At 37.3% G+C, this 13618-nt stretch overlaps 1 protein-coding gene across 1 annotated transcript in view; it reads left to right on the top strand.

Annotated features, from left to right (window-relative positions):
• gabrr3a (gamma-aminobutyric acid type A receptor subunit rho3a) overlaps nt 1-13618 on the top strand; it is a 14880-nt gene continuing 1262 nt past the window's right edge. The window contains exons 1-9 of the mRNA XM_084401391.1: nt 1-12; nt 685-850; nt 1952-2064; nt 5034-5101; nt 5572-5795; nt 7025-7107; nt 8573-8710; nt 12064-12216; nt 12862-13055. Coding sequence (XP_084257517.1) covers nt 708-850; nt 1952-2064; nt 5034-5101; nt 5572-5795; nt 7025-7107; nt 8573-8710; nt 12064-12216; nt 12862-13055 — 1116 coding nt within the window. The 5' untranslated portion in view covers nt 1-12; nt 685-707. The remainder of the gene's footprint in view (nt 13-684; nt 851-1951; nt 2065-5033; nt 5102-5571; nt 5796-7024; nt 7108-8572; nt 8711-12063; nt 12217-12861; nt 13056-13618) is intronic.

Below are 13618 nucleotides of genomic sequence, written 5' to 3' on the forward strand. Positions count from 1 at the left end.
TTAGCCTGATTGGTGAGTCTGCACATCATAGCAGCATGACAGCCAGAGACACATGCAATTACAGAAAAACCTTTATGCTTCATCTACAGCTAGAGGTTACTCAAAATGCGAGTGATCTGTAAACGCACATAAGACTACTAACAATGATAGGTTTATGTTGACGGACATGAGAAGACTAGTAATTTGTAGATTTTTCTGTCAGAAATTCTTAAAAAAAGAGGGCTTGTTACTTTTTTAACCGACCTGATGGTACAGTTAACTCTGCTTGTGATGCACCTCCCCTTCCCCATGGAGTTTGTAGGTTACTGAAAGATTTCAGCAGCTGCGTGTAAGAAGATTAGGGAGGAATTAACGTCATTCCTTTGTCATTATAGAAATAAATTGATATTTGGTTATAATCAGCGGGAGGGGGATGGATGGAGAGCACCATGTCAGAAAAGCAGACAGGCTTTTAGGCAGGGTGGGAAACGCAGACCGCCAGGCATATACACACAAACACGCATGCACAAAAGTGGAGCTCAGAGGATTTCACATGGCACCATGTAACATGTGCTGCACAGTGTGGATCTAAGGGTCGTTACGGTGTCGGAATGGGCGACACTTCCAGATGGAAAGGATGCTGGGTAAGGAACTCCAGAGAGTTAGACTGATCCCACACCATCTCTCTGTTTCTCCTCACATCAGATCCTGGACCTCAGGCCTCGGCCATGGACTTTGCTCTCACGACACTGAGGCTGATGTGCCTGGCCTGGCTGTGGCCCGTCGCCCTGCTCAAAGGAAGCAACACGCAAAACCAGCGCAGGCACAAGGACGTCTACCTGGGTGAAAACACACGGCACAAACATGGAGGGTGAGGATACTTTTGCTAGCTCCTTACGCTCATTTCTTCAGCTCCTAAATGCATTTGCAGAATGCTGTTGTAGGTTGAACTTCACTTTGTATATTATCAGTCAGCTCTATTCTGTTTAATTTAAATACCCGTGTCAGTCTGTTTACACTCTCGGTCTTATTTATTGTGGTCTCGCCCCTGTGGATTGATGTGTACGGGTTTATTTGTAGCGCTGTGTTATGACCTGCAATTTGGGGTTGTTGGATTGTGTGTGTGTTTGAGGGTATAATTAATTGTGGATAAAGGAACTCTGTAATTAGAGCTCATGGTTGAGCTGGGTATGTGAGATAAAAACAAAAACACCACTGGGTAGTAATTTAGTCTTTAGTACTGATCCGGAGGTAGGTCATTCTCAGGATAGATAGATAGATAGTATTTATGTACATTTATTATTAAATACATTATTCATAAACTCCTGAATATGTGGTTACAGTACCAGTAATATACCAGAGTACATCATGTATTGTTAACCCCAAACCTTATCCGTAAAGTGTTACATTTCTATGTTACATTTTTATATGGTATATTGGTGAGGCCAATGTAAGTGTGAATATAATATAACATAACATAACAAAAACATAATAAATATTGTTAAAGGGAACAATTTTCTATTATGTCACTCTTTGAAATATGATGTCAAAAAGGCTAAACACACTAAATCTATCAAATAATGTGACTGTTATTATATTAGTAGTAGTAAGTCATAGAGACAGAAATGGCACCTGGAAATAACTATCAAAATATTTTAATAAAAGGCATATTAAGTTAAAGTTGTGGGAAACTTTTGTATTGCTGTCTTGTGATTAGAAAATAAATACATTCAAAAGTATCAGTTATATCTCATGAGAGACAAATCTGTCTTAGTGCATAAAATCATCTGCGATCTTGTTCCATACTGAAGTGTAATTCTCTAAACAACCCTCTCTTCCAAACCTCTTGTTTTAGTCATTGCTGATTATTTACTCAGAATGTAACCAAGGACTTGTGTGTACAGGTTTGTTTTTGCTTATGTCTGTTACATCATAAAAATGAACCTTCCCCATTTTGTCTTCTTTCAAACAGACGAATAGACTTAAAAATGAAGAAGTCTGACAGCACCAAATCTTTGCTGATTAAATCCGAGCAGCTTTTGCGAATCGAGGATCACGATTTCGCCATGAGGCCTGGTTTTGGAGGTGAGGGAATTATGTCCTTTCAAAAGGCTCTTATGTATTACTTTTGGCTTCGCAAAGCTGGTATTGATGGTTGTATTCTTAAAATACATACTTGTTGCTTTACTGAGCATTATGTGTTATCTTGGTCTTTGTTGTTTATTTGAATGATTTTGGGAAAGTAATCTTATTCAGCACAGTTGGCACAAATAAATGGCGGCGTAACATACAACAGCTGCACTAATACAGCACAGAGATGCACCACAGATGGGGCAATTTCAGGAGAGAGTGAGAGGGAAAAAAAGAAACCAATGATGTGATTAACCAAAAATCTGCTGATGGGAATCGTGATGATGGAAATCACATACTCCGCACTATGAAAGCCATTTATGTAAGCAACAGGAAATGACCATAGATGTTGGTTGAAAATCTTGTTGTTTTGGTTTTGGTTGTAGATCATTTTTGTAAAATAGAATTACATTTAACACTATTCTCTGAAAATATCTCATTCTCACATGCATTTTAAGCTGCTTACTGTCTATAAAACATGCTATGCCGATAGAGATATCATCCATACTCGAATCAGAATGGGGTTATGTACTGTGTTCTGCCTCTGTTACACTGGCTGAACTCAAGATCAAGAGCTTTAAAAGTCACAGTGGGGCAAATGACCAGAATGTGATTCTGGCGCTGAGATTGTCAAAAATAGGTTAGAATGTCATATGCAGTATGTCCAAATCAGAAGAGAAAAAAAACACTCTGACCCAGATCGGTAGTAGTGCCAAGCAGACAATACACTGAGGACAGATTTGTTTTATGCACAGTAATCTGGATTATTATTCCAGTCGGTCTCTGAGAATGCCTGAGAATGTAGCTACATTTTACAGGCTAGCCAAAGGTTACTGTTTTTAGAAAAAGAACATGGAGTGGCGTGCTGTTTTTCCAATCAAATAATCATCTGTTCTATTCCCTAAAGGGACATGGTGGTGGAAAAAATTTGCATTCCCTCGCAAAACCTGTTGTGAGCTCCAAACACTTCCTGTTTAATGTCCCACTGGCATTGTTGCAGTCAGACAGCTCCATACCTTAACAGCGGAGCGGCTCATAGAGTTTGAAATCGGACTTGTCTCTCAGCCGCCTGCTCATAGAGACCGATTTATATTAAAAGGCTCGTTTTGAGGAAAATTGGGTTGTAGCTTGCTGTCGACGTTACTTTGTTTGGAAATAGGTGTCATTTGTGTTTTAACGTTTAGCTCACGAGATATTGATCCGGGAAGGTCAAATCTGTGAATGTATTGCCAACTTTACTGAACTCCTTGAACTAAGCACTGGCCGCATTTCTTTATATTTGAGTCCAAGTTCAAACTCTATGAACCGCTCCATTGTTAACGTACGGAGCTGTCTGAAACACTGCCAGCGGGATATTAAACAAGAAGTGTTTGTCCGAGCTCACAACAGGTTTTGCGAGAGAACTCAAAAGATTTGGGGGGAAAAATTCTCCCTTCCCAAAATTTTTCCACCACCATGTCCCTTTAGGTGCTCCATAGCACGATATGTGATTTTGGGTCCATTTAGGTGATGTTCTGGAAATGTATTTGATAAGTATTGAAACATTATAATGATCATGTGATCTTATATCATGCAAAAGCTTTACATATAATGATATATACTGGTTAAAACACCTAAAATACACTTTACTTTATATTCTCTTAAAAATAAAGGTTCCAAAACAGGGTTTCACTGTGATGCCATAGAGGAATCATTTTTGGTTCCCCAAAGAACCTTTCACTAACCCTAACCCATAATCTAAAGAACCTTTTTCCACTGTAAAAACCTGGAAAGGTTCCATAGATGTTAAAAGTTCTTAATGGGTGTACAAATATATTAATTTCAATTTAGAATCTTGATGTTGATCAAAAAAATCCATGTAATATACTGTTTAGCATGGTACTGAATGATTTACAATGGTGTTTACATGGCACTCCAAGGTACTTCAAAGAATACCGTGGTATATGTCCAAAAAATGGGTGGTACCATGATACTTTTTTGTTATTTTGTGTGCTAATCCTTACATATGAACACTGAGATGGAGCTTTATTTTAGTCCAGATTAGGGAACATCAGTCGTGCTGGTGGTTCTCTGAAAACAGCGAGAGGTTGATAATCACACGGAGTCATGTGCGCTGAGTTAAGTCTCTGTTTGTAGGAAGCTTAACATCGCTTTTCAGATTGTATTTGGTTGATGACACAGTCATGAGACGACCATTTTGACATTTGACACAACTGACACTATATATCATTTCTGAAAGTTAGTCAATGAAATGTTATTATATCGAATTTATACTATTTGACCTGTTTAGTTTGTAATCTGAAAGAGAATGAGCATTTACAAGCTACTGGAATTTCTCATAGCACTTTTCGATTAATGAATAAAATAAGGTCTGTGGTAAAATCTGATTTTCAGATGTTTTTGCAGAGATGAATCAGTGATGGATTCTTTTGGTCTGTGACTCAGAGAGAATGCAGCTGGTCTCACTCCATGTGTTTGTTTAGCGTGGTGCAGATGTGGTGGATCTCTATGTAGAGTTGAGAGATTGATGTGTTTATGTTCTGAAGAAAAGCAGCTGACACAAGAATGCTTAATTCAGATAGATGCAACTATGATAGTTAAACACAAGTTTGCCATGTCTCTCTGCTATGAGAATGCAAATTGTTCTCTCACAAATATTTACTCACTTGATTTGCTTACCACTGATGTAGGTTACATTAAAGGTATAGTTCACCCAAAAATGAAACTTCTGTCATCATTTTACCCACCCTCATGTTGTTCCAAACATGTATGAGTTTCTTCTGTTGAACACTAAAGAAGATATTTTGAAGAATGTTGGTAACCAGACGCAATTGAGATTTTAAAGAGATCAGTTTTTGTTTTTATTCTGTGTGATCTTCCTTCAATTCTGACCGTTTCTTTCCCGTTTTTGACACTCTGCCTAGGTTCTGCTATTCCAGTGGGCATCGATGTGCAAGTGGAGAGCATTGACAGCATTTCAGAGGTCAATATGGTATGTGTCTGCTCTTTTATAAATTACTTTTAACCTTTAAACTGTTGGTGGGCTCTGCACACCCTCAACTCCTATTGCTAGTCATACATCAAGCTTAAATCCTCGACAATTTAAACAGATTGGATTCACAACTGAGGCAGAGGGCAAATGTCAAAACCATCACGCACGCAACAAAGACCTCCAGGATAGCATGCTAAATCCATAGACATGTTCATTTGGGGTACATATCCTGATGTACTCAAGTCAACACCTGTTTTTAAAATCTAAGCCATGAAAGAATAAAGGCTTTTTATATTTTTCTAAAAACTAATTACTCGAGCGCCTTGGATTGTTACACCCCGTGCAGCACTTCTTGCATTTGTTTGGCAACAGCCAACTAGCATAATCATATATACACAGTGGCATTCAAAGTATAAAGGAGTGGCTTATGTAAACTGACACAATCTTTTTCATGTCTTTTGTGGGCATAGGACTTTACCATGACCTTGTACCTTAGACATTACTGGCAGGACGACAGACTGGCCTTCCCCTCCAGCAATAACAAAAGCCGAACATTTGATGCCCGGCTGGTGAAAAAGATCTGGGTGCCAGACGTCTTTTTTGTTCACTCCAAGCGTTCTTTCATTCATGACACCACCATGGAAAACATCATGCTCAGAGTCTATCCAGATGGAAACATTCTTTACAGCGTCAGGTAACACATGAAGCCACTTTCCAGAAACCAGATGTTTTTACAAGAGCTGTGAAAGTAGAACGAGTTCACAAGAAAGAAAATAATATGTCTTCAGCTCTTTACTTTGAAGTAAATTTTAGTGCTGAAGACAGTTTATCCAAATATGACAAATCTGTTATCATTAAATTACCAAAACCTGCAAGACTTAATTTTTTTCTGGTGAACACATATTTGGAAGAATTTAAATTCCCCTCAGGTCTTTTCTGTACTACAACAGTTCATAGTAACTTTAATGATTCATTAAAAACAAATCAGTGAACCAGTTGAATCAGCTTACACAGTGGACTGAATGATTCGTTCAGTGAGTTGAACTCAAGATTCAGATCATTCTGATTCATGACTGGTCTTTTGAAACCGGTTCATTCCCGTGAATCTGAATTGGTTCATGCATTGGACTGCACTTTTGTTGTGTGAGAACAGAATTATTTGGGATAATGTTGCAGATTTTATTGCGAATAGAAATTCAATTTTTTGTCAATTCATTACCCAAAGACTTCAGAAGATTTGGAATATGGCCTTTTTTATTGCCATTTATGAACTGTTATTGAATGAAAAAAAGAGTTTTAAAATGTAGTTTTATTTTATTATTCTTTATATACTATTATAGTTCTTATTTTGATTAGCTTTTAGTTTTATATTTTCAGTTATCATTTTAATTTTAGTTCAATGTAATTTTTTGTGCTTTTGACATTTTTGTTCATTTTTCTGTTTGTTTGTTTGTTTTCAGTTAGTAATTTTAACACTTATTTCAGTATTTAGTCAAGTTTTTCATCTAATATTTAATTTCAGCTTTATTTCAATAACAAAAAAATATTTAGTTAGCATATCAACATTGATCACACTATATTTTCTTGTTTCACAGGACAAAGTCATACAGGTTGATTTGTGTGCAACCAAATTCCCTTTATTTTCTTTACCTGACAAATAAGGTGTGGTTTTCTTTTCTGAATAATTGTACAAGAATTTACTTTTTTCCAAGAAGTACCAGCAAGTGTAGGCTTGTGTAAATGGTCAGGTGTGCCTGAACCAATTCATGAGCATGCTGGATCAGTTTTCACTTCAATTCATCTCAATTGTTTCTATAATTTGATGTTTTGCTAAGCACAATATCACATGCCTCCATTTTAAAAGGACATTTTCAGTCTCTTTGTAAGTGATTTGTTAAGGCTGCACTGAATTGTGAATTGCAGAATCACAGTGACGGCTCTCTGCTCTATGGACTTCAGCAGGTTTCCTCTAGACACGCAGAACTGCTCTCTAGAGCTGGAGAGTTGTGAGTATGACTGTCTGTGTGTGAGCGCATGTGTGCATGTACACTGAACAGTAAGTACTGTCAACAAAGTACAAGGAAATAGTTAGTCAAAGCACTTCGCTCTCAGTATACCTGTAAATATATCATAAATGGACTGTTTGTTAAAGAGAAAGTTCACCCAAAAACGAAAGATTCTGTCATCATTTCATTCCAAAAATGATCAGTTTCCAAAAAAATATTAAGCAGCGCAACTGTTTTCAACATTGATAATAAGAACCAAGTTTCTTAAGCACCAAGTCAGCCTATTAGAATGATTTCTGAAGGATCATGTGACACTGGAGACTGGAGAAAAATGCAGCTTTGCCATCACAGGAATAAATTACATTTTATTATTTTTAATTGTAATTATTTTTCTCAATATTACTGTTTTTAGTGTGTTTTTTGTAAAAACTTTTTGTAGCTTGACAGCTACTGGTTGGTCACTATTTTCTTTCATTATATGTCAAAAGAGCAGCATAAATATTCCTACATCCTACGTGTTTGGAACGACATGATTACGATGACATAATCTTTATTATTTGGGTGAACAACTTCTTCAATAGAGTGCAACAGTCGGGTTCCAGGGGTAAAAACTCCATTCATTCTTTATAGGGACACTGTATGAACCTTAAAAGACAAAGTTGTTAATTGGTAGCATTTGCTTCTGTTGAAGCCGTCAGCCGTCAAATAATCGTGTTTAACGATGGAATTTATGGTGAAAAATTACAGAAAATTCCACCAATCATAGAGAGTCGAAACAAGCAAGCCACGCCCTACCTACACTCAAAATATTTAAATATTCCAATATATATGCATATTTTGCAATAAACTTAAAATATATTGTTTAATACTGTATAGATAATACATTTTTACATGCATATTTTACATTTCTCCATCGTTTTAACTTAAAGCGTGATGTACACAGTCTTGCACCTTTGTATTTTTGTCCGATTTTCAAATACTTTTTTGCTTCAAATCAAAGTTTGTAATGTTATGATTTACCTCGCAGCTGGTTGGTGGACTTTTTTTGAAATCCCAATGGGAGAAATGAATGGAAAAAAAACACTTCTAGAACCAACGCCACTGAAAAAGTGGGCGGGCACTGTTGCACTCTATAGAAGTTTCTGGATTGCAAGTGGTTTATCATATTACCCTTCTTTATTTACTTGCTAACAAGAGCCAACAGTCATATTTAATCTGATTCATTGTTGCAGATATAAAATAATTGCATAGATGAACTGGTTTAAAGCTGCATACAGTATCTCTGTCTCTTTCACACATAACACACAGATTTACATGGGCCTCAGCTTCAGAGGAGAGACGACGGAGATAGTTTTGGATGCTCTGTGTTTTCTCCTCCGAGGGGTGCCGCTCATGTATCTTCAAAGAGAGTTTGCTGTCTCATACATCCCTACTTCCCTTCACACGTTTCTTTGCTCTCTTGAAGACGCGTACAATGAGAACGACCTCATGCTCTATTGGAAGAATGGGAACGATTCATTAAGGACTGACGAGATTGCACTCTCGCAGTTTTTTATTGAAGAATTCCACCCTTCCTACGGGCTAGCCTTCTACAGCAGCACCGGTATGTCTGCTTCACTTCCTCCTGCATGCTTTTATTACCGTAGTACCTTGTGGCTTATCACAGCGAACCAACATAGAGTCCAGAGAATGAGATATCCCAGCATTACTGGCTGAAACGGTTGGATATATGCAGAGTTCTTCCTTCTTTTGCCTTAGATTATTCTCAGGTTTCTCAACCCGTTTCCCCACATCTTAGATATTCGATTATAGGCATGCAAAAAGTTGTTACTAACTTTGGGATTTAAATGTTTACGTTTTAATAGAAAACGTTAAATTCAGTTTTGGTGTGCCAGAGTTAACAAATACTATACACTACTGTGCAAAAGTTTAGGGTGGGTAAGATTGTTGTTGTTGTTTTAAAGAAATTAATATTTTTAATCAGCAAGGGTGCATTAAATTGTTCAATAGTGAGACTTTTACATTGTTACAAAATATGTATTTCAAAAATGTTTCCACAAAATTATTAAGCAGCACAACTGTTCTCAGCATTGATAATTATGGGAAATGTTTCCTGAGCAGCAAATCATTATATTAGAATGATTTCTGAAGGATCATGTGACACTGAAGACTGGAGTAATGATGCTGACAATTCAGCTTCGCCATCACAGGAATAAATTACAGTTTAAATACATTTTAAAATAGAACATTGTAATACTATTTCACAATATTAGTGTTTTACTATATTTTTGATCAAATAAATGCAGCCTTGATGAGCATAAAATACTTATTTCATAAACATTTAAATATTGTCCCCAAACTTTTGAATAGTAGTGTATGTGTATGTATATATATAAAAATATAATCCATGATATTTCTTATTCAAAACATGTTTTGTGCTAACCCTGTTTTCCTGAAAATACATTTATTTATTAATATTTAAAAGTAATTTGAACTAAATCATCTAACATGTATGAAATGATGTCACTAAGTTCATTATTCTATTAAATACACTCACCTAAAGGATTATTAGGAACACCATACTAATACTGTGTTTGACCCCCTTTCGCCTTCAGAACTGCCTTAATTCTACGTGGCATTGATTCAACAAGGTGCTGAAAGCATTCTTTAGAAATGTTGGCCCATATTGATAGGATAGCATCTTGCAGTTGATGGAGATTTGTGGGATGCACATCCAGGGCACGAAGCTCCCGTTCCACCACATCCCAAAGATGCTCTATTGGGTTGAGATCTGGTGACTGTGGGGGCCATTTTAGTACAGTGAACTCATTGTCATGTTCAAGAAACCAATTTGAAATGATTTGAGCTTTGTGACATGGTGCATTATCCTGCTGGAAGTAGCCATCAGAGGATGGGTACATGGTGGTCATAAAGGGATGGACATGGTCAGAAACAATGCTCAGGTAGGCTGTGGCATTTAAACGATGCCCAATTGGCACTAAGGGGCCTAAAGTGTGCCAAGAAAACATCCCCCACACCATTACACCACCACCACCAGCCTGCACAGTGGTAACAAGGCATGATGGATCCATGTTCTCATTCTGTTTACGCCAAATTCTGACTCTACCATCTGAATGTCTCAACAGAAATCGAGACTCATCAGACCAGGCAACATTTTTCCAGTCTTCAACTGTCCAATTCTGGTGAGCTCGTGCAAATTGTAGCCTCTTTTTCCTATTTGTAGTGGAGATGAGTGGTATCCGGTGGGGTCTTCTGCTGTTGTAGCCCATCCGCCTCAAGGTTGTGTGTGTTGTGGCTTCACAAATGCTTTGCTGCATACCTCGGTTGTAACGAGTGGTTATTTCAGTCAAAGTTGCTCTTCTATCAGCTTGAATCAGTCGGCCCATTCTCCTCTGACCTCTAGCATCAACAAGGCATTTTCGCCCACAGGACTGCCGCATACTGGATGTTTTTCCCTTTTCACACCATTCTTTGTAAACCCTAGAAATGGTTGTGCGTGAAAATCCCAGTAACTGAGCAGATTGTGAAATACTCAGACCGGCCCGTCTGGCACCAACAGCCATGCCACGCTCAAAAATACTCAGTTAAATCACCTTTCTTTCCCATTCTGACATTTAGTTTGGAGTTCAGGAGATTGTCTTGACCAGGACCACACCCCTAAATGCATTGAAGCAACTGCCATGTGATTGGTTGATTAGATAATTGCATTAATGAGAAATTGAACAGGTGTTCCTAATAATCCTTTAGGTGAGTGTATAGGCTTGTTTGAGATGAGCAAAATCTGCGCAGAATCGATCACCGGTGATCACCGCGAGATGCATGCCGGTTAGAAATGTGTCCGAGTGCGGTCCGCCTTGCTCTGATGTCATGCTGACTTATGTCAAAAATCTCTCGCGAGCGCAAGGCGCACGTGTCGGATTCTGCAGTCGAGCGCAGTTGTTCTTCACCGACTGCGCTGATAATAAAGCATGATGGGAAACGACTTGCTGACGACACAGCTTAATGCTCATTGGTTTAAACAACTGTGATGTATTGTTGTCTTTTAAAATGTTTGATTTTAAAACTCTAATATCATGTTTTATGTGTATAGCCTATGTTATGTGTGAATATTCCCAAACTATCTGACAGTGCGATCTCTTTGGGTTATGCAATTTAATTTTTTATAAAAAAAATAAAAAAATAAAAACACATATGTCTGTATTAAAGAAAAAAATATTGAAAAACATGTATTTGGAATGGAATTAAATAACAAGTACTTTGGGTGTCTTGTTCATTTTATTTATTTTCATATAGAAGCAACAGAACTTAAATTCCATCCAGTTTATTGGCAACACGAGCGTGAATCCCGTGAATCCCGCGATATCCATCTTTGATCTCACAGGTGTCAGATCCACTGCGTGAAGAGAGAACTGTCCGGCTTGCCTGCTCTTTTTTCACTCCTCCTCTCACTGCAGCCGCCTACTCTCGTCTACATTTCAGGCGAGGCAAGGCGCATCTCAAACAAGCCTATTATCAAAAGTATGATCCCTTTCTTTTTTCTTTTTCTGTAATAAGGTTTAATATTGTAATATTTCTTTATTGCATCGATGGATCCATAAAGAACCTTAAACATCCATGGAATCTTTCTATTGCACAAAAGGTTCTTTATAGTTTTGATTATTAAAATGTTCTTCATGCTAAGAAAAAAAAAAGGTTCTTTTAAGGGCACAGGTTCTTTGGGGAACCAAAAATTATTCTATGGTTCTTCTATGGCAGGGGTGTCCAATCCTGCTCCTGGAGGGTCACTTTTTAAACTCTGAACTCTTCAGGACAGTGGCCGTCCAGGACCGAGTATGGACACCCCAAACTCTGTGAAACTAAGAGTGTAGGTTTAATCTCTTTCTTTCTTGTTCTCAGTATGTGTTGTAAATGTCCTGTACTCTCTGTTTCTATCAGGCTGGTATAACAGGCTGTACATAAACTTCATCCTCAGGAGACACATATTTTTCTTCATGCTGCAGACGTACTTTCCCACAATGCTAATGGTCATGCTCTCCTGGGTCTCCTTCTGGATCGACAGGAGAGCTGTGCCGGCTCGTGTCTCTCTGGGTAAACCTCGTCATTTTAGAATCCTATCCATTAGCAACCATGGTGATTACGTTTAAAAAACATGTATTCTGTTTATTTGTTCTACTGAACTGGTCTGATCTCAACGTAAAGCCTGTGACAGGCAGTTTCTGTCAAATCGCCCCAGGTGGATTTGTAATGAGCTGTGTGCGGTTTACTGTGTCCTCTCTGGTTGTAACAAGCACAAACCGGTTTAGAGAGAACAGAATTAAATTACCTCAAAAATACCTTGATACTCAGGCCAGCAGGCGTTAGACACCCAGCCAAGGAAGTTGCCCTTTTCACACACGTCACTGACATCATGGCACATGCCCACAGAGAGTCACAATACTGTGGTTTTTGAACAGGATGGAAGAATTCCCCACACTGTGTGTGTTTTCTTAAGAACAATAATTGCTGAAACCTACAATGTGTGAGATAGACAGTGACTACTTTAGAGCGAATGTGTTCTGAATGTCATGCGTTTCTCACACTTTCATTTCCTTTTACTCACAGTTTGACATCCATAATCTGGGGGCTCTTGTGTGAAATGTAATAAATGGAAACATCCTTTGCTCGTTGAACTTTTGAACTTCCTCTTAACATGGCATGGCTGTTACCCTCTTTCTCTTTCTTCTGATCTCCTAGGGATCACAACCGTGTTGACCATGACTACTATAATAACGGGAGTCTCGGCATCAATGCCTCAGGTGTCTTATGTGAAGGCGGTGGACATCTACCTTTGGGCCAGTTTCCTCTTTGTTTTCCTGTCGGTCATCGAATACGCTGCCGTGAACTACTTCACTACGGTGGAAGAGATGAAAAAACTTCAGAAAGGAAAGGTCAGGGTCACACACTGATCAGAGGTTATATATGGGAATATTTGCTCTGCTCATTGTGACCAAGACTGAATATTCTCTTTTAAGTTATACGTCGCCCCCTATGGTAATTTTAAGGCAACACAAATTCATTGCGATAGCAAAAGTTTGCCATCGTAACCATAGTTTCTGTCAAAATACTATAATAATCATCATTTGTAAGTAAGTAATATAATATAAATACATTTATTTTTGTATTTATAATTTTATCAACAAATATGTCATTGGTGAAACAAAACTTTACTTATTTTCTGGCAAAATACTATAATAATAATAATAATACAATTATTAATTTATAATATAATATGAAAAAATATTTATAATAATTTTAATAATGAATTATTTATAATTTTATTAACAAAATCAAAACATCTTAATTAGAATTTTATTTTATTAACTAAATTAAAATAACAGATTTTAAAATCAAAGAATTCTTGAAGATAAATAAATGCATTTATAATATTATTTTTAATTGTATTAACAAAATTAAAGGATAAATACTATATAATTATATATATAATAATATA

The sequence above is a fragment of the Rutilus rutilus genome, assembly GCF_951802725.1.
Source record: "Rutilus rutilus genome assembly, chromosome: 25".
In the NCBI taxonomy this organism is placed as follows: domain Eukaryota; kingdom Metazoa; phylum Chordata; class Actinopteri; order Cypriniformes; family Leuciscidae; genus Rutilus; species Rutilus rutilus.